At 53.3% G+C, this 27,591-nt stretch overlaps 1 protein-coding gene and 1 pseudogene across 1 annotated transcript; one reads left to right on the top strand and one right to left on the bottom strand.

Annotated features, from left to right (window-relative positions):
* Nucleotides 1-724: 724 nt before the first annotated feature.
* NALF2 (NALCN channel auxiliary factor 2) lies at nucleotides 725-27,591 on the bottom strand. Its single transcript, XM_053955764.1, has 3 exons — nucleotides 26,813-27,591; nucleotides 10,349-10,520; nucleotides 725-9,862 (listed from the first exon to the last, which is right to left on the bottom strand). Exons 1-3 carry the CDS (start codon nucleotides 27,575-27,577, stop codon nucleotides 9,453-9,455), a joined length of 1,347 nt encoding a protein of 448 aa, XP_053811739.1. The 5' UTR covers nucleotides 27,578-27,591; the 3' UTR covers nucleotides 725-9,452.
* On the top strand, nucleotides 3,421-4,203 carry LOC128795383 (SAP30-binding protein-like; annotated as a pseudogene).

Raw genomic sequence — 27,591 nt, 5'->3', positions numbered from 1 at the left:
GAAGTGCAGACCCCTCATTATCACCCCAGCCCCTCTCACTGTGCCCCACCAGCCCCCTAAACGCCCCCTCCTGCACCCCCAACTCTCTGCCTTGCTTCTCCAGCACAGCTGGTGCCTCCCCCATTTGCCTCCTGCACAAATCTGGGTTTTTTTTAACATTTATTTCCATCCCCATCCAATTTCTTCCTCTTTTCCTGGTTTTCTTTCCCAACAGAGGGTTTCCAGCTCTGGATGGGGATGGTCACAGTGTAACTCCAGAGCTTTATGCTGTGGCCTTTCCCAGCCTGGCACACAGCGCTCAATTTGGAGTGCGGTGTCCTTGCTCTGTTCCATGCCGAGCTCTGTTGTCCAGAGGAATTAATTCCAGATTATGTGTGGGTGTGGACTTCAGCTGGGCAAAATTTGGATACCCTGGTTGAGTCATTATTGTCTGATGAATCTCTTGGTGACAGCCTTCGCCCCTATTGTTCTGAGGTGAGCCCCGTGGCAAGAAATGTGAAAGCAAGAAACAAAAGAATATAAAGAAAGGTTACGAAATCAAATTCAGTTAAGGCAGGGTTATTGTCCCTCCATCCCGCCTCTCTGGCCTCCAGTTGGGATTGGATTTGGCAGGAAAACAACCCCCATGGGACAGTGGTTGGGGGTTTAGAGCAGGTTCTGAGGGGAGCCCGTCCCCGTGGGACCCTGGTGGCCCCAGTGACACAGCAGAGACAGGGAGGAGGAGTTATCATCAATTCTTAACATTTTATTTCTTTACTGGGTTAAACAAGGAGCAGAGAAAACCTCGGCCCCAAAATACAACAGAACTGAAAGCATTACAGGTACAGAGACTATTGAACACAGAGAGTAGTAGGATAATATTTTAATACAACTGAATTATAGCATGGGATTGTGTTTTTGTTGGGTTTTTTTTGTTTGTTTTTTGTCAAACCAGTTTGGAAAATAAATGTAATAGGAACTAGTGCAAAAAAGTTCTAAACATGAAGCACAGTGTATAAAATGGCATAAGAAAACTGTCCCCTCGAGGACACAGTCACTTTCTTATGACAGAAGGGAGAAAGAGAAACAGAAGGGGGGTGGGAACAGAGGGAGGGTCCAGGAGGCGGAGGAGGAAAAGCTGGAAAGAAAGAGAAACCGGGCCGGGGGGATTGGAAAGGATACTTTGACTTCAGCAATGTTGGTTTGTGTTTCACCACCACGCACTGTTACAGGACCTCGTTGGGGTCGGGCCGAGCTCTGTCACCACCCACATGGCACAAGCACTTGAGAAGGGTTCGGGCACCAGCAGCCCGGGCACTGCAGGGGTCGGGTCCCACAGGTCCCCCCGAGGTCCCCAGAGGTGTCCCCAAGGCCCTGGGACACCCAGCGCAAGGCAGGGAGCCCCAGCTCGGACACGCTCCAGAGAGAGAAGGGCACGAGGGGCTGGGGTCTCCTCCTGCTCTCCCTTCCCACACCCCTCCTGAACACGGCGTTGGCTCCCTCAAGGACCAGCACGTGGAATTTGCTCCCAGTTTCCTCCCCCAGGAGCATCTCCCTTTTGAAGGCATCCAGAACATGAGACTCAGAGGAGCTGGATTCAGTTTGGGTTGGAACAGAAAACCAAATCAAACCTCCATCAGAGGGATGGCTGGGGATCCCCAGGAATTCCTCCCAGGCATCAGCATCTCTGATTCCCACGGGGAAGGTGTCCCTGCATTCCCAAGGTGTTATCCCAGCCTGCTCAGCCAGGATTTGCTCCAGCCTGTTGCCACCACAGAGCCACCCAGCCTCCTGCCCTGGAGAAACTGGCTGGATGCTATTTTAAGGAGAGCTGGTTGGAATTCCTTACAAATTGCTATTCTCTCCCAATCTACTGCTGCCCGTTCCAACTCTGTGAGCAGAAAAAGTGTGATTAATTTTTTTTTTTTTTTGCCTCGTTTTCTTTTTGGAAAATGAAAGGTTTTGTGGGAAAGGACTGTTCTGGATGCATTTCTCAATTTGGAAAAAAAAAAAATTGGTCATAATGATCAATCTGGCTTGTTTTGACAAGTTTCAAAATTAAAAAAAAAAATCACTGTCTGGCTCTTTTTGTCTTTTTGTTTTGCAACTTAGGCATGTCCAGTTCCCAAATACATTTAAAAATGGTAAAACCAACCCCAAATTTCATAAGCCAAACCTAATTCTTGGGGTTTTTTTGCCGAGTTTCAGTTTACAACAAGCAGAGCTGTCAACCTTCTGGGCTGAAAAAGAATCATCCTGAAGTGCTAAAAAGGCTGGAAACCACTCCTGGCCTGCCTGGAACACAGGTCCTGGAGATGTGGAACAGGGAAGGGTGGAGGGACTGGGCTCAGGAACTCACCCATCTCCTGCCCAGGCCTTTGAGAGGGGCTGAGAGCTTTGATAAAACCCCAACAACTTTAAAAATTTATTATTCCTTATTTTTTTATGATCCTCCATTAAAAATGGTCCATCCCCCACCACAAACGTCTCTCTGCTCCCTTCCTCCTTCCTCACAGAGACAAGCAGGGCTGGGAGGTCACCTAAAGAACCACCTGGACCAAGAACACACCCAAAAAGAGCTGCTAAAATCCTTCCATTCTTGGAATAAAACGGACTCATGGTGGGAGCTGTGCAGCTCCAGGGCTGCTGTGATGCAGGAGCTCCGAGCAGGCTCCTTCTGTGGGACAAGGGATGATTTGGGGCTTGTGTGATGGTGGTACCTCCAGCTGGGATACCCATGAGCTAACTTCTGGGCTGAAGGAGATCCTTAACATCCAACCTGAACATGGCCCTTCCCAACTTTTCCAGCCTAGCTTAAGAGAGATTTAACCCCCAGGGACGGAAAGCCCCAGGGAAGCACAGAATTCCCTGCCTGTCTTGGGTTACAATGCAAGATGTAACCAAAAGATAGGTGGGGCAGTGCTCTTTATCTCCTCCATGACTCAGCCCTGGTAACTCCCTCCAGGGAAGCACCAGCCACTCTACAGGGAGCCATCTCCACTAATGGGCCATCAGGGTCCCACAGAATGACTCACTGAATCTTATAATCCCATTGTGAGATGCTCCACCCAGGGGGAGGAGCCAAACATTCCTACCTGGATATAATCTGGAGCCTGGAAACCACAGGAGCACTGCCACTGGACTCCCAGAGGACAAGAGCTCCATAACCACCACTGGACCTCCAGGGAAGGACCAGATCTTTCTACAGGATCACCACTTCAGCAGAACCACATCCATCTCTCCATTTAATCGGACTGCTACCACCACCCTGACCGACAGGCTGTCAGGCCTATTCTGACTCTATCAGTCTAAGCCAGTGTTTCTGTACTACTGCCTTTACTTTAATTTTCCTATTAAATTGCAGTTCTGACTTGGAATCTCCCGCTGGTTTGCTTTCAAGCTAGAACATTTCTGGTGCCCAAAGTGGGGCACTCCTGGAAGATGGTGGCGGTGAAGCGCAGCGCTCTCTCCTTGCTGGAGGTTTACACCGAGGACTCGGACCTGGAGCGGGACAGCGAGGCCGGCAAGGCAGGGAGCGATGCGGGAGCGCCCGCCGGGGAGAAAGGAGGCCTGGTGTCAGCTGGGTATGGAGAAGGTGACTTCACCCGCCTGGATGGGGATGAGGAAGGGTACGAAGAGGAGAATGATGGGAACAGCAGGCAGCCAGAAGATAACAATTCACAGACTGAAAAACCTGAGGTTACTGACTCAAAGGAATTCTGAGAAGTGGAGGAAAGAGATCACGAGCTGGTTGCTTCTTTTTCAGAGAGAGTGTGGAACATGTCTCCAGATGAGATCAAAATCCCTCCTGAGCCTCTTGGCAGATGTTCTAACCAATTGCAGGATAAAATTAAAAAGCTGTATGAGTGGAAAATGAAAGAGGGCATAGATATGAACTACATCATCCAGAACAAAAAGGAATTTCGCAACCCCAGCATCTATGAAAAGCTGATCCAGTTTTGTTCCATCGATGAAATTGGTACAAATTACCCAAAGGACATGTTTGATCCTCACAGCTGGTCAGAGGATTCATATTATGAGGCACTAGCTAAAGCCCAGAAGACCGAGATGGACAAATTGAACAAGGCCAAGAAAGAACGTACGAAGATTGAATTTGTGACTGGCATTAAAAAAGGTACAACAAGAAGCGCTGCTTCCACAACCACCACAACATCCAGCACCACTGTGGGAGATGCCCAGAAGAAGAGGAGGAGGTGCAAGTGACACGTGTTGAGGAAGGGTCTCAAAGAATGACTCATAAAATGACATCATCTCATTGTGAGCTCCCCCACCCTGAGGGGAAGAACCAAACATTCCTACCTGGACATAATCTGAAGCCTGGAACACCAAAGGAGCACTGCCACTGGACTCCCAGAGGACAAGAGCTCCATAACCACCACTGGACCTCCAGGGAAGGACCAGATCTTTCTACAGGATCACCACTTCAGCAGAACCACATCCATCACTCCAATAGCCACCATTTAATCGGAACTGCTACCACCACCCTGACCGACAGGCTGTCAGGTCTATTCTGACTCTATCAGTCTAAGCCAATGTTTCTGTACTACTGCCTTTCATTTTCCTACTAAATTGTAGTTCTGACTTGGAATCTCCCGCTGGTTTGCTTTCAAACTAGTACACTGCCCCATCAGCTTCTGGCAGAATCCAGGAATGTTTCTGTCCTGACATTGTCTCCACCAAGCCCTACAGGCATTCCTTTCCCAGACAGCAGCAGGAATGGGATTAGGATGAATCACAAACTGAGGGTAATCTGGGCTATGGGACCTTACTCCCTTTGGCTTTGTGGAAATCATGGAATCCCAGAGTGGTTTGGGTTGGAAGGGTCCTTCAAGATCACGCAGTATCACTCCCTGCCGTGGAGGGACACTCCACTATCCCAGCTTGCTCAAGCCCCATCCAACCTGGCCTTGCACACTCCCAGGGATGGGGCAGCCACAGCGTTTCCAGGCATCTTAACAACCCATCGCAAACCACCATGCTCGGTGCCTCCAGAGACCAGAAGGCACCTGCAGAGCTCAGCACAGGGACACTCCATGGCCTGGCCTCTCAGGATCCTGACCAGGAGCAGCAGATATCTGGGATTTTCCCTTTATTCTCTTCCTCCAGGCGGCAGCCGATCATCTCTCGGCCCCGCCCGCAGCCCTGAGTGGCAGTGAATGAACTGCCCTGACATCTCCTCTTGAAGCAAAGCAAAATGTGTTGAAGAAAAACCAGTTCCAGATGTTTTCCCAGTGTTGCCAAGTTACTCAACATGTTCTGCTTTAGTTGTCAGATGCTTTCAAAGCGATTTCCCTAACTCCGAGCACGAATGGTGAGGGCTCTCCCTGGGAATCTTCTGCCTGGGGCTACCATGGGTCTGTATTTTCATAAGAAAAAGACTCAGCTAATGATTAATGTTCCCCAGAGGAAGCGGGGCCTTTCTTTGGGATTTTTCTTCAGTTATTTTTAATTAATTTGTACAACTGGCAGCTACATGAAAGTGCAAAACCCGGGAATAACGCTGGACCCGACTCCTTTTGCTCCTTCTCTCTGCCCACACCTTGAGCTTGTGGAGACATCATCATCCCTCAATTCCCTGGGGATAAGAAACCTTCTCACCAGGGAGGAATCACTGCTTCCCACTGGGAATTTTCTCTGAGCAAAGAGAAGTTTGTCCCCTGAAGGAAAAGTTGAATTTTACATATTAATCCCAACATGGGGCATCTTCTTTAAGGAGAAGAGATAAGGTCATTGGATGAAAAGGACAAAGCCCCTTGGGTTTAAATTCCTGGTAGGATAAATCATTTAGAGCTCATGTTTTCCAAGGTGGCTTTGGGAATGTGGAAATCATTTGGGATTGCAAAGGGCCCCTGCTCTGGTGGACACAGGGCTTGGGGTGAAGCATCCCTGGACACACAGGGTAAGGAAGCCCCTCCCCTCCTTATCTAGGCACATTCCTTCTTTATTCAAGCATACTCGCTCCTTTTCCAGGCACATTCCCTCCACTTTGTAATAAAAATAATGCCAGTGGTGTTAAGTGAGACAATGTCTGCTTCCTGGGCTGTTCTCTCAGAGAGCAAAGCCAGAGTACTTGGGCATGGAGGATTAGGAGGTTGTAATGTCAGACCAAAGGCAGGAATTTTATCCAATGGGCTCCTGATGATGGACTGCTCCATACACTACTTCCAGCTGCTCCTGCTCTGGGAACAGCCTTGTCTGGATCTGTTTAAGGAGATTGGCAAAGTGTTGAATGCAGCATATGGTGCCCTAAAACCACAGAACTTATTGACAGCAGCCCAGACTCGCTAAAGATCTTCCAAAGCCTCGTTCTGGGAAGACCCAGCACTTTCCTCCCACTTGTAGCAGGTAAAGTCCATCCCACGCTCCCAGAGCGGATCATCCGCATCCCATGTGCTCTCTCTGGCATCTCGTCCTCTTGGGAACACCCCTTGGGAGCCCTGGCCTGGGAAACACATAGATCTCCTGTCCTGGGGTCCTCCTCACTCCCGGTGGATAAGGCTCAAACCTCCCCAGTAGCCACCCAAACCAGCCCAGTTCTGAATTGGCTCCATTTCCTGATTTACTGGGACGCAACACGTGCTCCTCAACTCCGGAGGGAAGCCTCCAGCTGGTGTTAGGGAAGGTGAAACTGTTTCTCACAGTTCCCAGGTTATCCCAGCAAATCCCAGCTGGCACCCCCTGAAGATGACTTGGGCTGGTGGATCTCACTCCTGCAGCTCTGTGGAAATCATGGAATGGTTTAAGTTGAAAGGATCTTAAAGCCCATTCTTTTCTACCCTCTGCCATGGGCAGGGATATCTCCTACTGGACGAGGTTGCTCCAAGCCCTGTACAACCTGGCCTTGGAAACTTCCACAGCTTCTCTGGGAATCCCACATCACCCATCACCACCCCCAAGCCTGGCCTGACGCTCCATCACCAGTAAGACACAAGGGCGTGAGGGCGGGGACAAGGATGCACATCCCCCAGGGTGGTGCTGGATCCGGATGTGGTGCAGGGACTGAGGCTGGGCCACCCTGCGCCCGCCAGCGCTGCTCAGTGTCACACATGACACAATGAACAGGGCCAGTGACTCAGGGCCACTTGCTGACGCACCACACTGGGCTATTCTTCTCTCTCCCGATGAGTCGCTCCAAGATTGGACACAGTCTATCTCCGAGAGAGGCGCCTGGAATTAGCTTAACTCTTGGCAGTATGGGAGAAATCTAATTTCCTTCGGGATCCGGCTGTCTGGAGGCAGGGACGGGGCTGTGCTCCCTCCCCTGGCCTGCCTGGGAGCTTTTGCTCCTTGTCAGAGCAGCTCCACGACCCACTGCTCACAGAAAACCAAGGGATTGGATCCCGGTTCGCAGAACTGCTCCATGTCCAACTGTTCTGATTGGTGTAAACTAGGCTGAAATTACACAGATGTCATGAGGAATAGTCAAATGAGAGACATCCTACTTTTTGGGTGGCAGTAGCACCCAAAAAGGGAGCAGATTCCCAAAAACGGGAATCTGCTTGGGAAACACTCTCAATCTTCCATGAGCACCACCCCAAAAACCATGGGACAATGGGATCACAAGCCTCATCTCTGCAGGACTTTGGGAACAGGCAACTGGTGGTGTGTAAACAACACCCCAAAGCTCTGAGATTCAAGTCAAAGCAGGAATCAATCATTCAGCTGCTTCTCAGAGCCTCTTTGGTCTGGAAATGGGCTGGAAATGTCAGGAAACGTGTGCTTCCCATGAGATGCCTGGTACTTCCTTCTTCCAGCCGGGCAGGAAGTAGCTTTGCTCATGGGGCTCTGCTCACGGGGCTTTGCTTGGTTTTGCTTCACCTCAACAGACCAGAAACCACAAAACTCCTACAGGTCATCAACTCTGGGACTTCTTGTACCCTCACGGGGATCTGGGATCAATTTGGGATGCAGGACATTCCTCCTGCTCCATTCCTGTCTCCTGCAGTGACCCATGCAGGGCTCTGCTGTAGGTTCCTGTCGAGAGCCAGCCTGGAAACAGAGGGACCATCCCAGCCCCTCTGGGAGCAGGGACTGGGTTCACACCCAACTCGTGATCTTGTGCTAAAACACCCTCTTTTCCTTCCCTGCCCACACCCAGGACAAATTACAGCCCCTGGTGCCTGGCCTGGAGGCACCACCTCGCAGTGTCCATGCTGGGAACAGTTCTGGTGGGTGGGTGGAGAATTGGGAGTTTCCTAGAAAATGACCTGGGGATCAGATCCTACGGATCTGATGTTTGTTTGGGGCTGAATCCCTGGATATGCTGAACTCAGGTTAAAAAACTACCCCAAGTGAGCCAAATGAGGCTACACCAGCCAGCACCTTGCCCAGCCAAGTCCAGCTGGGCTCCCAGAAATTTCCGGATCTGGGGGCATCCATGGATTGAAACTATTCACAAAAATGCTCCTCCCTAGCTGGGCTTTATTAGTGCCTCTTTGTGTGGGAGACTCTCCCTCCAAGCCAGATTTCTCCAGCCCGTTTGCCCAGTCTTCCTGCCATCCAGTCAATGATTTGTAGCTGGGAAGCATGGAAGGATGCCTTTGGGATTCCCTGCATCCAACTGTTGCCACGTGGGATCCCTCTCCCTCACAGCCTGTGTGCTGCTAGAGTCACATCTCCCCAACCCCTCACTGAGACCAGTCCCACCAGCCAGGGAGGACAACAAAAAAGGTTACATCAAATCATCAGGACACTTTGCAAAGTCGGATGTGGGAATGCTGGGGACATCCCTCCTACTCCACGCCTCCTCCCTCTCCTTGTCCTCGCACAGAGGAGCAGGAAAGGCCAGGCTGGAGGAGCAGGCTGGGATGCAGTGAGACCAACCCCAAGTGGTACCACAGTGCAGTGTCACAGCGTCCCACTCCTGTCCCCAAAAGCCATCAGCAAGGCAGTGCCGCGCTGAGGACACTGTGCCCCACCAGGGTGGTTTGGCCCCAAGCCCCAGTGGCTTTTCCCTGGGACAGGAGTGGGCCAGGCTGTGCCGGGAGGTGCTGCCCCTCCGCCTGCTCCCTCGGGATTCAGACCCAGGAGAAAAGGAACGAGGGCTGGGCTGACCGTCAAACCTTGGCACGGCGCGGGCGAGGGAGGCGCGGGCACTCAAGGCACTCGCGGCAGCGGCCGGGGGACACCCGGCAGTCCCATGGGGACACCCTTCGATTCCCAGGGACCCCTCCCCTCGGTCCCCCTGCCCCCGTGCCGTTCCTGCCCTCCTGGCGCCTGCGGGGCTGGGAATGCCGGCCCTGCCCGAACCCTTCTGGCGCCGGGTCCTGCAGCCCTGTGCGCGTTAGAGACTCTTCACCACGGGGATGCCCCGCACGAGCAGCTCTTGGGGGATGTGCGGGGGTGCGTGTGTGCCACCCCCAATCCCGTGCCTCCCATTGGAGGAATAGCATGTGCCCCCCTTATGGGAAAAGATCTGGCGTTCTCCTTGGAGGTCGGCTCTGCCCTCTGTGTCACTCGTCCCGTGCCACGCTCTCCTCCAGGGCGGGTGGGGCCTCCAGGCTGAGCCCCCCGGCGCCGCCGTGCACGCTCGAGAAGGACACCATGGTGTGGAGGAGCATCAGGACCAGCACGCACAGTCTGATCCTGCTGCTGCCGAGGCGAGACCCCGCAGAGACCGGCAGCAAGGACGGGGAGCGAGGCTGGTGGTACTGGTGGTACTGGTGGTGGTGGTGGTGGTAGAGGTGGTAGTGGTTCTGCCTCTGGTGATGGAGGTGGGGGTCGTGGCGGTGGAAATGGAGCGACTCTGACGCCGTGGATTTGGGGGATGTGTCCTCGTTGCTGTCTGGGGGGTGCTCGCAGGAGTCCCATTGCACCTCGCAGCACTTGGCCTCCTCGTCGGGCAGCTGGTTCTCCAGCAGCCCTGCAGGAAGGAAGGAAGCAGGAGGAGGGGTCAGCTGGACACTGAGGATGAGGCTGCAGAGGAAGCGAGCCCTGGTACCCACCAGCTGTGGGATGGGCACATCTGAGAACCAGGACATCCAGTCCCCCCCTGGGACTGGCCCCAGCATGTCTGTGAGCCTGCACACACCAGCAAGGCGAGCTCCCCAAATCCTGCTCACAGCAGTTCAATATCCCCACCCTGCTTTAATCCATCACCCGCAGCTCCCTCCATGCTTTAGCTTTCAGTCAGAGGTAGGACTTTCACCTCCTGGGCTGAGATGTTGCTGTGCCCCCATTAACCCCTTGGGATGGCCATGTTTTGGCATCAGGCAATGTTTCCACACTGCCCCTCTTCCCATCCACCTTGGCAAGCCTTCCAAACCCGGGGAGTGGTTTGGAAATTCCCCAGGGCTCACCAGCACCCCCCTGCCGTGCCCGTGCCCGGTGTGAGCCCGGCCCTCCTTACCCGTACAGATGAAGCCAGGCAAACCTCCATAGATCAGCTCATCATTGTCCGGTAACACGAAGGGGCACCTGGTCTGCACCTCCAGGCAGTATTGCTTGCATGGGATCCGCTGCCGGCACTGCTGCTGGGTCACGTTGAAGTACTCGGAGCACAGCCACGCCTTGTAGACAGCCTGGGGGAAATCATGGAGAGGGACAGCTGGAGCATCGCAGTGTGAAAGGGGACAGGAGAGATCCCAGCTCTTGTGGGAAATGTGTATTGGGGTCATTTGTTGAACATCCCTCCTCGGCATGCTTAGAGAAACCCCCTGCTCCACTTTCCAGCTGCATTTTCATTTTCTCGAGGCTTTAAACCCATCACTTTGTTTCCCCATGGTTTTCATAGATCCTTATGATTGTTTCTTTGGCCCATGGTGGTGTCTCAGGATTAAAGCTGGTTGGGAAATTCTTGGCAAGTTATTTCAGTTTGTTTTTTTTTCCTGGAAAATGCCAAATCATGAAAACCAGAATTTTCACAGAATTGTGTTTTTCTTAGCTTTGGTGAAACTTTCATCCCAAAAAGTTTAATGGGCACCAGGACACAATTTATGGAGTTAACATTTTGGAGCAGTGGCCAGTACTGTGACCAGGGCTGGCCCCTGGGATGTGGGAATGCAGGTGCTTGTTCTCCTTGTCCTGTTGGATGTTAATTACTGGGACACAGTGGAAACAGCTCCAGAGGAGGGAATGACTCTGCAGAGTGTGAGGACACAAGCAGGAGAGATTCGAGGTCTGGATCTGCATCCCTGAACATGTCATCCCTGGAAGCATCCAGGGCCAGGCTGGATGGGGTTTGGAGCACCCTGGGATAGTGGAAGGTGTCCCTGCCTGTGGCAGGAGGTGGGATGGGCTGGTTTTAAGTCCCTTCCAACCCAAACCATTCTATGACTGCATGATCTGCCTGAGCTGATTCCCTAGAGCCAAGGAGGAAGAAGCCATACTTCAGAGGGGCCACAACCCCCACTGCAACACGTGCTCTCCCTGATGGCCTCTGCTCCCTTGGGGACAAGTGTGCGGAGACAGCAAGGAGGACACAGCAGGAGCCCTCAGTGGGTGGCACATGGCCCTCTGCAGGCACCATGAGTTTCTCTCTGTTTGGAAAAGCAGGACCTGTCACTGCTGCTATGGAACCTCAACAGGATGTACAGGAGGGTTAGAGAGCTCAGGGGACAGTGACACCTTACACTGAGGGGACACAGCACCAGGGGGTGTACAATGGGCTCCAAAGCACCCACTGACTGCCCAGGATGTATTCAGACAGGCCATATCCTTATTCCAATCTGAGGACTCAACAACTCCCTGCCTGGACACGATGCTGTTGTTTCCACACCCTCCAGACACACTCCAGTGTAATCTGGAGCAAATTAGAGAGAGAGGCCTTATTAATTACCTTAATTATTTGGGGTGCCTTTAGAGCAACAAGGAGAGGGTGTCCTGACAACACCCTGACCCTCAGAGTGTCTGGCAGCGAGCGGCTGGATGAGCTTCTCCTTCCCCTGGTGACCATCCAGGATTTTGGACAGCTGGTGTGAATGACCTGCTTGAATTTGAACTGGCTGATTTCAGGTGGGTGAATTCCTCCCAAGGCCATGAAGCTTTCAGGATTAAAATCTGTATGTATTAATTAAATCACAACCAGCCTGCAGTTTAAAGGGGAATTATGAACACACAAGAAGCTGGATGGACATTACTGGCATGCCCAGCCCTATCTGGGATGGACACCCTGGATCCATTCCTCCAGCTCAGCCTCTTTTCCAGTCCTCATCTGCCTTAGGATAAACATCTCCATCAGAGGGACTTCCTCGTGTTTCCCAAGGAGGTTGTTTTACAGCACTTATCTCGCTGCCTACAAGTTTTCCTTCATACTTGACCTACATTTTTCCATCCAAAAGTTCACTCCCTTCAATCATTGCCTCCACCATTCCCTCTCCCTGCTCCGTGTTTACACATCTCTAATATTTGCAGATGTCTCATGCTCCCCCTTTAGTCACAACTCAGGCGAGCTCGGCTGATTTACTCACTCCCATTTCCTGCCAGTCTTCTTCCCAGCTCTGACTCTCCCACGCTGCTTCCCAGATCCCAGTCACATCCCTGCTCCCACCTGGGCTCACATGCAGCCCGGCATGGAGGGTACACTGAGTGCTCCAGCAGAGGATTGTGGGTGTCACTTGAGCTGTCCCAGTTCCAGATTTGGGTGGAAAAGGCCAGAACAGGAGATTTCCCAGAACTTGTAGGAAGCTGATTGGGTTCACCCTGCTCTTGTGTGGAAACAGCTGGCACAAGCAAGCTCTGCATGGATCCACACATAACCCCCCTAAAATGTTTGTGATAATTCCCATCAGGGAAGTCTGGCAGGCAGAGGGTTGAGGTCACAATTAATGAATATTTTCATTAATTTAATGAAAATATGGAAGAAGACACTGCAAGGAGCTGGTGATACCACTGGGGAGGGCAGAGCTGGAGCACACATCCAGAACTTGAACCAGGATTCCCTGGCTGCCTTCCATTCTTCCTTCCCTTTCCAGAGCACCTGCCTTCCCTGAGGGAAGCACTGACCCCAGCCAGTGCTTACCATTCCCTTGTGGCAGATCCTCCAGGTGCTGCAGCAGGAATTCCTGCAGCTCTGCAGGATGGAAACTGTGTGTACTCAAAAACAGAGACATGCAAGACCTGCCGGTCCAACAGGGCTCTTCCACTCCACTGGGATCAGGCTGAGACACAGGTGGATCTCCTGGAGATCCCAGTGTCCTCCCATCACTCACACACAGAGATCCATGTCACAGACAAGGAGCAAATTCCCTGGGATGCTCAAGGTTTTGGTATCTCCAAGTTTACCCCACACAATCTCCTTAGTTCTGCTCTTAAAAAGGACATGTGAGAATTTAAAACAGGAGAAATTTATTCCCTGCTTACATCAGCTAGGAAAGCTCCCTGGTTTCCATCCTTGCCCTCTCTGGATTCTTCAGGAAGTGGGTTGGGTTGCAATCAGTGTTCCTGCCATTCTGGCTTGGCTTTTGGCAGATCTCCAGCCTGGCCAAGTAAATTAGTGACTTCAACTCCAAAATAGCTCTGGTTTGGTGCCCTCTTCCTGCATTTTTAGCTCTGGAGGACTGGCTGCATGACTCTGAGAAAGCACACGGAATTTGGCTGCCTAGGAAAGGAGCTAACTTCAGACACCCAATTTATATGGAAGAGGACAGGCTTTGGAATTTTGCAGGTGGGATGAAAAACCTCATAATAAAAGGCATTCAAAAAACCCCAAAATGAATTGGATTTCTAATAGTGAATTAGGCTGTCTGCTCACACTTCCAGTGGGATCTGGAAGCAGCAGTCAGAGGGATGGCGCTTTCACAGGGAATTCTGTGCCAAATGGGAGTTCTTCCCTGCCTGCACTATTCCCTGTCTCCTGTCAGTACCAGGACTGCATTCCCCACCAAACAGCTTTTCCTAAGTCTTTTTGTGTCCTTAGGATTTCTGTACAAATTTGGCCACTTCAATGCCAGTCCAGTTGCTGCCAGCATGTTGGAAACACTGGCACTGCCTGTGGAACCATCCCAGCTACATTTTGGGAGAATCAAGGAGCAGGAATGGAGCAGCATTCTCAGGACACACCACCACTGCAGAGGATGCAGTGCTTGGGATAGTTTGGATGCCCACTGGGAATGCCAGCTGTAATTAACACAACAAACTGTTGTTTTCCCGTTTGAACAGGAATCAATGCTCGGGAAGTTTCCCCAAGGAAAATCCTGCTAATGGCACAAACATAACAAACCCTTTTCATTAATTACTAGCAGAGGTTGGGGCAGCATCCCCAGCCCAAAATCCACCTCTCTGGAAGGGGGTGATGCAGTCTGGAAGGCAGAGAGCGAAATAGGGAGTTTTTCCCTATAAAATAACCTCAGAAGGAGACCTGGGATTGTGCTTGGACCAGTGGTGAGGATCATTCTGGAAGTTGGGCCCTGCCATCATGACTCTCCTCTTTTCCCTCTTCTCACTGGGTGCACCCAGCTCCCAGCAGGGAGGGGAAGAAAAATCCCTGCCTGTCCCTGCCAGATCCCCAGCCTGGAGCAGCCTGCTCCCCTCCCAGAGCAGTTCCTGGGACTCACATTTCCATCCTGGTCTGAGAGGAGCATCTGGAGTGGCTGTGCCTCATTAATCTTGGACACAGGGAAATGAGCACTGCTAATGAGCCGCTCGGGCAGCTCTCCAAGCTCTGGCACATGAGGATGCAGCGCGGGAAGCAGGACAGGCTGGGGGGGAGAGAAGAGCCCCCTTGGATGGCAGAGGATTAAGGGAATACTGAGGTCCAGGGCCAGCCAGGAGGAGTCACAAACACATCTGCAATGTCCAATTACCACTGTATTCAATTAACTCAGACAGGAACAATGTGGAGCTTTTTTTAGGCTTTTTTAAAAATTCTCCTTGCTATGGGCTGTTCCAACATCATCTCTGGAACAGCTGATTTTTGGTTTCTTTGATAGTTCTGGAGTTGTTATCCCTGCATTGACACATTCACATGCTCTGGATTAGGAGAGAGGGGACAAAACCACCAACCCAACCCTAAACCCCAACAACTGGGCAGCATTATGGGACTTGTATTGTTTTTACTTCATTTTTAATATAAAGTTGCCTTTTGCCTGGTGATGACAGCACTGGAGCCGCAGCTCCTCCGTTTCCCAACCAGGGGAGCCTCTGCCCATTGTACCCAGCTCCAGCGGGCACGGAGCAGCGGCTGCGGTGGGCACTGGGATGGGGCTGCCAGCAGGAACGCCTGGGACACAGCTGGGGATAGGGAAATGGGGGTGGATGCACACAGGCTGCAGGGAACAGCACTGGTGGGAATCCCAACTGGAGTGGGTGCTCCTCAAGCACCACTGGAAACTCCACACAGAGCTGCTGGGCTGGCTGGCACATGCCCATTCCAGGTTCTCCAGTACCCTGCAGCCCATTCCTCTCCAGGGTTGGTTTTCCCAGAAGTTCTCCCCCAGCCATCCCACCCATGATACCAGTTTGCATCCTGCTTGTTGTGTGTCGTTCTGGGCACAGGGGGTCTGGGTCTGGCACAGACCAGGCTCATCCTCCAGGGAAGTCCTGGGCAGTGGAACATCCTCTGCACTCCCAAACTGTGCCTTCCCACCTACATCCCACAGGACCAGACCATATCCCTTGACCTGAGTGATGAAGTCACTCCCAAATTACCTGCAAGCAACTTGTCAGAACTACTCACTCACCACTCCATCACCTCATGAAGCAGCTGATAGTTTTAAAGTTTAAAACTTCTAGTTTTCATTTTAAAAATAAATAATTTTAGCTTTAAGTCCCAGTTCTTGGATTAAAGAGACTGTCTGAATGCTCCTTCTTTTAGAGGGAAAAGCTCCAGATTTCCCCCTCCAAGCCACTCAAACCCAGTCTGAGACACACAATGCCCCAGGTGCTCATAGGTCAAAACTAAGAGAAAATAGCTTTAAAGTGTGACCCCCCACATACCTGACACACTCAAGGTCCAGGTAACAACTGTCATGCTATGTCACGATATCAGGCAGCTCAACACATGCCTTGGGAAGGACTGGAGTGGGAAAGGATGGGAGAACCAGCACCCCAACCTGTCTCTGCAACCACACACACACCCAGCACCCACAGGTGATGGGCCAGGGGGTGGCAGTGCCAGCTCCCACTCCGTGACAGCTCCCAGCTCTGGGTAGGAGGTGGCAGTGCCAGCTCCCAGCCCTGGGAATGCTCTCAGGGGACAGACACCACAGTCACAGCCTCCTGGCTTTGCTCATCTGCTCATGGCACCGAGGGCTGCTGTGTGCAGAGCCCAGGGAAAAGCCTGGTCTCATCCCAGCAGATGCCACACTGCCCTTGGAACAAGCCCAGGAGGAAGAGCTTGTGCTCGTGGTTGTACCAAAGCAGGAAACATTCCCTGGAAGAGCAGAGCTTGTGGACTCCCTTTGGACACCTCTGACAGCTCCTGTGCTGAGGGGACAGAGCACATGGCATCCCAACACGGCCATGTGCCTGTTGATTAATCAGAGTAATTAATGGCACAGCTGGATGAACAGGGAAGCAGTGACCACTGCCAGGCCCTCCTGCTTCCCACAGCCAGTGTCTGTCTCCATGCATGTCACAGGTTGCTCCATGGCCCTGCCCAGCAGTGTCTGCAGCCCTTTCCCTCCCAGCACAGCTCCCACTTTTCCCAGTGCAGGCTGGGATCTGGCTGGAGGTTACCCCCTGTCCAGCCACCCAGCCCTGCCTGACCACTCCTACAGCCCCCAGCAGGAGGCTCTTGATCCCAGATCACTGCTACAAAACATCCCAATTCCCATGGAATATTTCCATTTCATTATCAAACTCCACCTCGGGGTAGATGCATCCTCTCTCCAAGGGGGTGAGCACGGTGTGACTGTGCTCTGCTCACAGATGGGAGCTCTCATCCCAGCATTCCTGATGTCAGTCTCCTGTTCAGTCCCCCCTCCTCACATCCTGAGTGTGCTCCCTCTACCCACCCTGGGAATTCCCTGGCAGTGTCTGGCACACGGTGGCCCAGCCATGGTGGGCTGCCCATGGGCACTGCTGCCAGACCCCAGGCACAGCCAATCCCTGTCCCAGGATCCCAGCCCAGGAGCACGGTGAGGCCAGAGGGACCTCTGGCCAGAGTATTCCCAGGCTGCAGTTAATCCAGTCTGCTGCTCTGTGCTCTCCTTTCTTAAAAGGTCTTGGCTGGGCTTTAGAGATGAGAAGAGCAGCTTGTCAGGAAGGCAAGGCCAGCTGGAGTCTGGAGGTTTGTGTGGGAAGGGGTTGGACACCAGGAGACAGCAACAAGCAGCTGGTGGCCAGGGAGAGAGCAGCTCTCCCTGGCATCTGGAGGGCTCTGTCCTTGTGACACCACATGGCCATGCCCCAAGGTGGAAGAGGGGAGGTCAGGCCTCTAGTTCCAGGGTGTCACCACACTCTGAGGAAAGTTCTTCCCAATATCCCATCTAACCCCAGCCCCTAGCAGTGGGAAGCCATTCCCTGTGATCTGCCCCTCCATCCCTTGTCCCAAGTCCCTTCCAGCTCTCCTGGAGCCCCTTTAGGCCCTGGAAGGGGCTCTAAGGTCTCTCTGGAGTCTACTCTTCTCCAGGTGAGCACCCCCAGCTCTCCCAGCCTGGCTCCAGAGGGGCTCCAGCCCTGCAGCAGCTCTGTGGCCTCCTTGGGACTCACTGCAGCAGCTCCAACCCTCACTTGCCAGCCCACAGTGGGTCAGATACCAGCCCATCCTACCAGCCCAATGACTCAAAAAGTAATTAAAGACTTCTGCAAAACTGAAGCTGAACACAATGGAGTTGGGGACAGAGGGAAAGTGAGGTCCCTGCAATCCATTAGGATGGTTTGAGGAATTCACTTCCATTAGATCCTGCTGCAGCCAGGGGCTTAGCAGGATTCAAAAGTGGATTAAACATTTATACAGCTAATGAGAACATCCTGTTACATTAGATAGGATATAAAAAAATAAAGGCGAGACACTTCAGTGCCACGAGCCATAAATTACCCACCAGTGATGGGGGCGAGGGAGAAGTTTCTGCGCTCATCCCTCTTCCAAGGAAGTGATAAGGTTGCAAAATTGTTCTCAGGATGGTGTGAGTGTCCAGCCCAGACAGGGCTTGTACAGCAGGGATGTCTTGCATCCAGTGCCTATGGAACAGCCCAATCCTGTACTCTGCCAGGAGCCCCCTCCACAGTATCCTGTGAAGTGCCACTTGGCTTGAGTGGGAATGGGACGGGGTATAAGGCAGCAGGAGGAACCTGGTCCCTCCTGTCATCCTTGTGCACCCCACAGAGATGGGCAAGCAGAAGGATCTTGCCCATCCCCGCTCCCTCATGGAGCAAACAGTGGGGAGACAGGAGCATCCCAGCTCCTGGGCACCTTCCATGGTCACAGGGAAGTGCAGAGTTTTCCATGCTCATGCTGGGTCTTGCAGCCACCTCAACTTGTGCCCACAGGTCCCTTAAATGCAAGCAAAGATGATTTTGAGATGCTTATCAGCAATCCTGGCAGCTCTTACTGCTGGAGACACACAACAGGCCATGGCTCATGTCAGACTCAAGAGCTGCAACCTCTGGTTTTCTCTCCCTGGCTGAACAGCACTTGCAGAAATCTCCTGCTCCCTTCCCTGGGAGGAAAGCCCCAGGATAACGCTCAGTCTCTGTGGTGAGCAGCAGGCAGCGCTCCCGGCTGGCATCGCTCCTCAGACAGAGAATCCCAAGGGATGCACTACTGAGGGGAAGCCCATTCCTGCTGCTCTCCCCTGGACAGGCTGGGGCTCTCCCTGTCCCTGTCCCTGATGCTCTGCAGAGTGGAAGTGCTTCCCCAGCATTCCCATGAGCAAGGAGTGTCTGGAGAGCGGTCCCAGGACCACACTCTGAGCCAGGCTGCCACCCCAGAGCTTCTGGTGCTTTCTGACAGTCTCATTTGAACGAGAAAGTAAGGAATGATGACAAACAAGCAACACAGCACAGCAGGAAAACACTGTTCCCTGCACACACACCATGTGGATTCTTCCTCTCCACATCCAGCTCCATGGAAAATGACACACAAGACAACCAGCTCCAAGGAATATGACACTGAAGACCAAGAGGTCAACGAGATGCCAACGTCTGAAGGGAGCTGAACTTACTACATTAAAGACACAAACAAGGCTCCTGCTCTGCCAGCACTGGTCAGTCCTTCCCAAACTGTGTCTGTTCAGAAAATTCCAAGAAAATTCTACTTGCCTCCTCTCCCTCTGTAACCACCAGCAGTGGGGAATGCTTAGGGCTCAGGGTGCTCCAGGCTTCCTGATCTGTGCAAACCCAGGAGCTGGCACACCCCTCACCAGGAAAACCCCCATCCCAGCCACTTCCAGGCCCCCTCTCCAGCTCTACCTTCGCTCTCCTGTCCATCCGCAGCCTCCACCCACCAGCAGCGCTGCAGAGCTGCCGTGCAGGGATAAAATTCCAGCCAAGATGCCAAACACGTGTATCTGTTACTCCCAAGAGGATGAGCAGGGCAGGTGGCATTTTCTTCTCCAGCCAGGACCAGGAACACCAGGATGCTGGCACAGGCAGGGCTCTGGAAAACCAAATCCTTGCCAGGTGAGGCCATTTCATGCTGCTTTTTTAAAAGAGTGGCCACGTTGGCAGCAGCTGGTGGTGCCAATGCTGCCAGCACTGCTCTTCCTGTGACACCCCAGGAGCATGGCTGGGAGAGAGGCCCCAAGGAAAAGCCAGGAGCTGGGAAGAGGAGTGAAGCTGAAGCAGGCAAGCCATTCCAGGCAGGCAGCTGCTGGCTCTGCCCACGGGAATAGGGCTGGAGCAGCATGGACAGATGGCTACTTCTTGCCCAGGCAGCCTCTGTGTCTCATTCACAGATTTGCTGTCCCTGAGTCATTGCCCTTCAAAGGACAGCAGAGCTGAGCTCCTGTGTGGAGCCAGGCATGAGTCGCATCCTAATGGCATCCCAGTGAGAGCGGGAATAGCCCCCGGCAGCCAGCTACATCCTGCCTCTGCCACCTGCCTGCCTCCCACCCTGGAGGGCAGCAGAGGAAAAGCCTGTGGGGCACCCCTAGGGACTGGCCTGGGGCTGTGGGATGTTTTGACAAACCCTCTCTGTGTGGGATCCTTGGCACTGCCCAGCACCGGGGTCAGGCCAGGCCATGTGTGATCCTCGCTGGGCAGAACGGCTCCTTTCCTGATGGAAAAGAATCCTGTCCTCAGGCAGGGACCAGGTGAAGCCCGTTGTGAGGGCAGGTCCAGCTGGGTTCAAGCAGACACCCTGTGCATCCTCTCCTACCTCTTGGTGCTGGTGTAGGAGGTGCTGCCTCCTCTCCCTGCGATGCACATGGGGCTGGAAGTCAGCATGGCACCAGCAGATCCCTTTGTCCATGGGAAGCATGGATCACTGCCTGGTAGGAAAAGCAGTGTGGCAAGACAGCCCTGATCTGGACAACCACAGGCAGCCTGTGACAATGGATGTGCACAGCAAGGGGGTTGGGGGTCGTACTTGTTTCCCAGATCTCACACTTTGCTGATATTGCACGTGCTGCTGAGCTCCTGACTCCCGGAGCCTTCCCGCACCACACAGAGCAGCCGGATACTTTCCATCTCCAGCTGCTGGGGTGGCATCTTTGAGGAGCTCATCCCCCCTGCTGGTGAAGCCCCTGTGCCCACCATGTTCCCAGGGATGGGCACACACAGAGAAAAATGTGGGCTTGCATCTGGCACTGATGGCAGCAGGCACAGCTGGGAGCACGTGGAGCAGGAAGCGGTGCCGCAGCCTGTGGCACTTGGAGCTACTGGTGACAGTGTGATGGAGAGAGATGTCACCCTCCCTCGCTGTCCCTGCACCATTTGCTGACCTGCCTGTTGCTCCATGGAGACCTGCTGCTGCCTTGGGAAACTTGTGGGTTGTCCCTGCAGCACCACTGACAGACACAGGTGAGGACAGGCAGACAACAAGGACTGACAGACAACCAGAGCAAGAGGCAGCCAAAAATCACCCAATATCCCTCCCATTCACATCCTGACCCCACCAGAGGCCGCTTCACCCCACAGCACCTGTGTGGGTTCGGCCTCCAGCCCACCACACACTCACAGGCAGCTTGAGATGTCTCCAAGCAAAACTCAGGACTGTCCAAGCACCATCTGAGCATCCCTCACTCCCAGCTGGCTTGCAGCCCTCCCAGGTCCCACGTACCACTGGCATTCCTGACACCTCCACATCTTTTATTCCAGGGGGCAAACTCCTTCCATCAGTTCAGCTTTTGTTTCTGTTTTTCAAGCCTTGATCTCAGTTTTCAAGCATCGAGGAGATACCAGACACAAGGCACTGGAATTGGGCTGTGCCAGAAGCTGCAGTCACAGCACCTGCAGACCAAACCCACCATGGTCCTTTGGCCCAAATTCTTTATACAACTGAACCACATCTTTGTGCAAGGCTGCAAAAAATTCCCTTCCCTTTGTTCCCATGGAATAGGTGGGGAACATGGAGCTGCACACTTGGCTAAGCTCATGCATGTGCTCCTGCTCAAGCTGCCAAATGACTGCACTGATCTCCTGGAACTATTTTCGAATTCACTCTGGAACCTTTTTTCACCTCATGAAACACCTCACTGGCCAGGCTGGTTCTGGAGAAGCTTTGGAGCTGACACAGGTATGTAGGAGCAGCCTCTCTCCTCCTGCTGCTCCTGGTGCACCAAACGCTCCACAGGAGACCAGGTCTAGGGTGCAACTTTGCAGTCACCCATCCATAGATTCTCTGGAAGCCTCACTGCTAAAGTAACTTAGCAACCTTAAAAAACCTAAAGTAACTTAGTAACCTTAAAAAAAACACAAGGTTTTGGTGAAGCCACTTTTGCCATGGTTCTCAAGGGACCTTCCCTCTGTGCAAGGAGCCATCCAGGCTCAGAGCAGGAGTGCACCAGGTTTAGCAGCACTTTGGATAAGCCCAGCCCAAAAAAACCTCAAGTTGAACTACTTTTGTGAAGGTAAAATGCTGCTTTGGTTCCCCCAAGAGGTGTCTCTGGCACTGGGATAACCCCAAGACATGGTGTTCCCAAAGCTCCTGGTGCCAGCAGGCTTAGGTTTCCAGAGGATATTCCACAGGGAGGGATGCTCTGTATGGATGCTGATTGCTGATGCTATTCCTGGTTAAACAAGAGCCAGAAAACAGGACCCCAGAGGGTGCTGAACCTGGGCACTGGGGATTTGCTCCCTGCTCTGTGTGGGATGTGCCAGGGCTGATGCCAGAGCAGGAACAGCCTCCATTTCTCACTGCATCACTGCGCACCTGCGGCACAGAAACACCAGCAAAGCCTCGGCAGTGAAATCCTGCCTTGCCAGGGGTACCGGGGAAACCAGAGGTGCAGAACCAGATCCCACAGCCACGGGCCCGTGCACAGAGAAACCTGATAATCTAATCACAGCTGAGATGCTACAGCTCCTGTCCAGCCCAGCCTGCCCAGCTCTGCTGCCAGCCCCCTCCTGCCTGTCAGCCCTTCTCTTGCCACAGCTTTGTTTCTTGCAGCCTAATGACTCCTTAATTCTGCAGGCTCTGTCCCATAGATCTTGATTTGCCCCAGGACAAGTGGGAGGGGGCACTTTTGGGAGCTGTTGGGGCGGGAGCCAGCATGCAGAGCTTGGTCTTGGGATGAGCAAAGCTCTCATCTGTTGTCTGAGCTGGAGGAACACTGCTCTTTTCCTGTTTGGAAAGATGGGAAAAGGCACAAATGAGCCCTAAGCATCCCTCAGGGCATTGCTTTGGAGGGACAGCGATTTCCTCCTGCACTAAGTCCTGCAAAGCCTGGGCTGACAGTTTGAATGCTGCTGCTGCCCCACATTTCCTGATGGATATTCGAGTCCAATATCCATGTCCCCGGCCCGTGACCTCCTCAAAAGTGTCCCCACAACTGCTCAGTGCACCAAGTTCATTGTGTCTTGCAGTGACAAAGAGTACAAGTTACACAGCAATGGGCGAGATGGAGACGGCCGGCAGCTGCTCCTGACTCAATTAATGACTTTTCCCTCTTATGTTCAGAAAAACACAGGCGTTTTCCACCTTTTATCCACACCATCCCTACCAAGCACCAGGACCCAGCAGCTGGCAGGCAGATCCTCGCAGCATGAAGTGAAAAGTATTTGAGAAGATGGATGGACCTTGTGGACCCACTTCCCTCTCCTCCTCCTGTCCACAGGATGCCGGTGCCCCTGTCCATGAGTGCCCCTGTGGGAGCCAGATCCCCAAAATCCCACCAAATGGGAAATGCAAACAATAAACCCCAGAACTGCATCTTCATGGTCTCTCAGCCACAGGGATTTCTGGTGTTAGCTGGAAGAATAACAAATGAAAGATTTCCAGGGAGTGATTTGGAAGTTGACGGTGCTGCACGGGAATAACAACATATGCAGAAAGTGGGATCTGCCCAGGAATGATCCCCGAGCAGAAAATAAAAAGGGAGAATATGACAGCACTGAATAATCTCAGCAGCTGAATTACACACAGACCCCGCCATTCCATGGGATTCCTATCTCCCAGAAGGACTTTGGTCCAGTCTTCCCCAATCTCCAGGCACACGGGGATGTTGCAGAAAGGTAGAGAAATAATAAAAGAAAGGCCTCATAAAATCAGGCCTGCTCTGTTAAATCAATAGCTAGCCTGTCATTTCTTCTAAGTGCAGCTACTACTTTGCAAGTTCCCATGTGAAAACTATCTGGGTATGAACAGTTCTTTAACGTAACAATCTTTTTGGGGTGAAAAATAAGTGCACCTGCATAAACATTAGATCTGTTCCCTGAGAACCCACAAAAGAAACATGTAAACGACCTGAACCTTAGCACATACACACAAATCACCTTCTGACCCACAAATGAAGTAGTAAGAAAACCACCAGGTAATAGATGTTGCACATGAGGTCTGTTAAAACTATATAAAATAAGTTACGTGAAAAAAGATTCGGCTTTTCCTGCATGAAGAAAATGGAGCTCAATTGATTTATTCCAATAGATGAGTCTGGGGTTGGGATGCCTAGGATGCTGTTTCCCCTCCTGGCAGGACCTGCTTTTTCTCCCCAAACCTGAGGGCAGCTCTCAAGATGATTTAAGAGGGCATTATGTGTCTCCTGAAACCAATCCACAACACTTACACACTTCCAAATGTTTAGCTCAGGGTGAAACCTGCTGCCATAGGAAGGAACTGGCAGCTCCAGTTGGGATTTGGTGCTGCTGTTGTTTGAAATCAGGTGGAAAAAAGTGCCAAGATCACCAGAGTGGTTTGGCTGCCATAGAGCTCCCTGTGAGCTGTCTACTGAGCCACAGTTCTTAGGCACCAAATTCCACAGGGATCCGTGGCTCAGCAGAGGGAGGTTATGTGCAGGTGAGCTGGAGCTGCTGTGCTTCCTCATCTTCAATTTTCCAGCTGCTGTTACAGAATGACAGGGATGTGAATGGGATGCAGCACTAACCCTCCACACTCAGCCCTGCTCTCACAGTCCCATGTCCCAGAATTATAATTTAAATCTTGTTTCTCGAGTTCCAGAGCTCCTGAAGCCAGAATCCTGCTGTGAGGGCTCTGCAGGAGCTCTCACACTGGCCAAGCTGCACATTCCACTGTTTTCCTCCACTCCTCTGCTGTTTTCCTGTTATTTGCTCTCAGATGTTGTCACCATCAAGCAATAGCTCTGCCATCCCTCACAAACAGGTATTATCCAGCATCTGGATGGGAATCACAAATTCAAACTGCTTCAAAAATCCCACCAGCCACATTTTTCCAAGGCAATGAGTAACTGTAGTCCCTGCTCAAGTCCAGAGGACTCAAAATCAAGCCAAAACTCGCTCAGCACCACACTGCTGGAGAGGTCTGGTATTAGCCTCAATTCACAGATGAGGAACAGCCACTGAGAGGGAAAAGCTGAATCTCATGGATGTGAAAGGCTGGAGTAAGACACATAAATATGGAGTGAATGGCCTTAAAAAAAGCAGCCTGATTTTTCAGGAGCAACCAAAAGGATGGGAGCTGTGAGGGCTCCGGTGGGAGCGTGTAGACTGGGCACTCCCATGTGAATTTCCCAGTGGGTGGCCCAGGGGAGTGTGCACAGGTTGTCCCTGCTGCTCCTGCCTCCTGTTGCTTCCCAAGTGCTGCCTGTGGAATGCAAGGCTGGAGCTCACAGATGCTCTAAGGATGCACTGACATGACACAGAACCAGTTCAGAGGGATGAGTCCTGCCACTACCTCCAGCTCTGCATCTCCCCAGCACATTTCCTGCTCTCCCATGAAGGATGTTAAACCCAGGGATACTTAATGGAGACTCATCAAAGCACGGTTCTGTTTCTACATACTTTGGAGTCCCAACATAATGATTATTTTCTCACCTTGTTCGCTTTTCTCTCTGGGTCTCCCAGCAGAGATGGAAGCTAAGCCTGAAGTTGGAATGTTTATGCTCCACCAGACATGGCACAGGGAGATCCTGATCTTGCTGGGCCCCTGGAAGCAGGAGCAGCACAATGGACAGCACCAAACTCCCTGTGGAAGTGGAGCAGCAGGACCAAACTACTCAGAGCAGGCTGAATACTACGTCCCTTGGAAACCACAGGGGCAATTTGGGAAGCAGACTGTAATTACCTGCCTGGCCCAGGCCCAGAACACAAGCACAAGCTCCTGCTCAAACCCAGCTCCCCACAAAAGTGACCCTTGGAGTAGTGGCCAGGATCTCACCAATGTGCCCTTGGTGGAAGACACCACCTCGGTGTCCCAGTGCCACACACTTTCCCAGGGCATGAACATCACTTCAAGAGCTGCTCTGCAAATCCAAGTGTCCCTCAAAACTCCTGTCCCAGAAGAGGAGCAGCCAAGCCTGTGGTACTGCCAGAGAGGAAGCTCTGCCACCATCCCTGTGGGGACAATGCTGTCACACACCCCAAGACACAGCTCTGAGAAAGGGAAGCAGGTGTAATTATGGAGACCATTGCCCTTCCCAGATGTGATGCCTGGAGGGAGCGTGCACAGGTGAGCCAGGCAGCTTGGAGCTGGTGGAAGCTGGAGGCACCACGGGCTTGTAAGAACAGAGCATCCAGCAGAACCACACTGGGGGTCCGATGGAGATCCAACCACAACTTTCACCTGGGAGAGGAGATGGTTCCATACTGAGCCTTGATCCCATTGATGCTGAGAGACACAACCAACCCACCAGCTTTCAGAACAGAGACTGTGCCCCGGGGCTGGGGACAGTCAGTGACACTGGGGGGAACTCCCAAGCTGGGAGGCACATTCCAGTACCCCTGGGCCAGCTCCCAGGGCAGAAAGGGAGCTGGAAAACAGCTGCTGCGTACATGGAAGGGGCCCTGGCACCACGGTTCATCTCAGGTCACAGCTGGTCTAATGACAGCCAGGCAGAACCCTGGGCTGTCCCAGGAGCAGCAGCAGGTCTGAGGCAAAGGTGAGGGGCCTCACACGTGCTCCAGCTCAGCTCCTGTGTGCACAGGGGTGCGCACAGAAAGGGGTGTGGGTAAGGCTAGTAGGGATTGGGGTGTGATGAGTGAGGTGTAATGTGGGATTGGAGTGTCAGGAGAGGGGTGATGGGGAATGGGGTGTCATGAGTTGAGCGCTCAGACTGTGTTGGGAGCAGTTGGGAATGGAGTGTTGGGAGTGGGATGACGGGAGCCGCCTGTGTGTGCACAGGTGTGAAGGGATGTGCAAGTGTTCATTCAGGCCAAGTCCTGCTTTGCCTTCTCTGTCCCACCACCCTGACCCAGCCTTCCCAAGGGCTCCAGACCTGTCCCACCACCACTGCCAGGAGAGGTTTGGGGAGCAGAGGGAGATCCCAGCCTGCAGGTAGGTGTGAGAGTAGGGGAACCACGGTACCCCCACACCACCAAGCCCACTGTGGCCCAGCTCACCCGAGACAGCCCCTCGTACCTTGCAGTCCGTCAGGCAGGATCTGACCGAGTACTCTTCCGATTGCAAGTACTTCTCCAGCAAGAGGTCGAACTCCTCGTATTTTTCCTGAGCGTGTTGGTCCAGCCGCTGGTACGCCTGGACGCAGCTGCTACAGGCCTCCCCGTCCAGCGCCCCGGCCGCCGCCACCACCAGGTCCACCATCAGGTTGTCCAGGCTGCAGTCCAGGCCGTCGGGGCCGGCCATCTCCCGCAGCAGGTCCCAGATCGTGTAAGTATCACAAAAGGAGAGGTTGAAGTTCCTGAAGTAAGCCTGCAGGAAGGTCCTTTTGGAGGAGGGCGAGGCGAAGAAGGGCGCGGCGGCGGCGGCGGCGGCGGCGGGGGGCGAGCGCAGGGGCGCGCCGGGGGCCCGCGGGCGCTGCGGGGCGAGCAGCCGGGCGCACGCCGAGTCCAGGTCCCCGCGGGCGGCGGGGCAGGGCCCGCCGGGGCCGCGGCTCAGGTTGCCCAGCAGGGCCTCGCAGCTGCCGCCGCCGCCCGCCGGCTCGGCCTCCAGCAGCGCCCGCGGCCCGCGGCCCCGCGGCCGCTCCCGCGCCCGCAGCTTGGCCCCGGCGCAGAGCCACAGATGGTCGGAGAGGAGCACGGTGAAAAAGAGGAGCGAGGCGAGCGACAGGCGCCATTTCTGCGCCCGCTCGGGGTCGGCCACCGGCTTGTCGCTGCGGCGCGGCGCGCAGCACACGGCCCCGCCGGCGGCGCCCCCGCGGGGGGACATCCAGGCGCCGCGGATCATACCGGGGGCGCGCG

The sequence above is a fragment of the Vidua chalybeata genome, chromosome 14, assembly GCF_026979565.1.
Source record: "Vidua chalybeata isolate OUT-0048 chromosome 14, bVidCha1 merged haplotype, whole genome shotgun sequence".
Classification (NCBI taxonomy): Eukaryota; Metazoa; Chordata; class Aves; order Passeriformes; family Viduidae; genus Vidua; species Vidua chalybeata.
This window is presented reverse-complemented; position numbering and strand designations above follow the sequence as displayed.

Bases quoted from the DNA above. Each gene is read 5' to 3' on its own strand.
- NALF2 (XM_053955764.1), bottom strand. From the start codon at position 27,577: ATGATCCGCGGCGCCTGGATGTCCCCCCGCGGGGGCGCCGCCGGCGGG. The intron at 10,521-26,812 runs GTACGAGGGGCT...GATTTCCCCCAG, and splicing joins CCTGCCTGACGGACTGCAAG to GCTGTCTACAAGGCGTGGCT. The intron at 9,863-10,348 runs GTAAGGAGGGCC...TCCTTCCTGCAG, and splicing joins GCCTGGCTTCATCTGTACGG to GGCTGCTGGAGAACCAGCTG.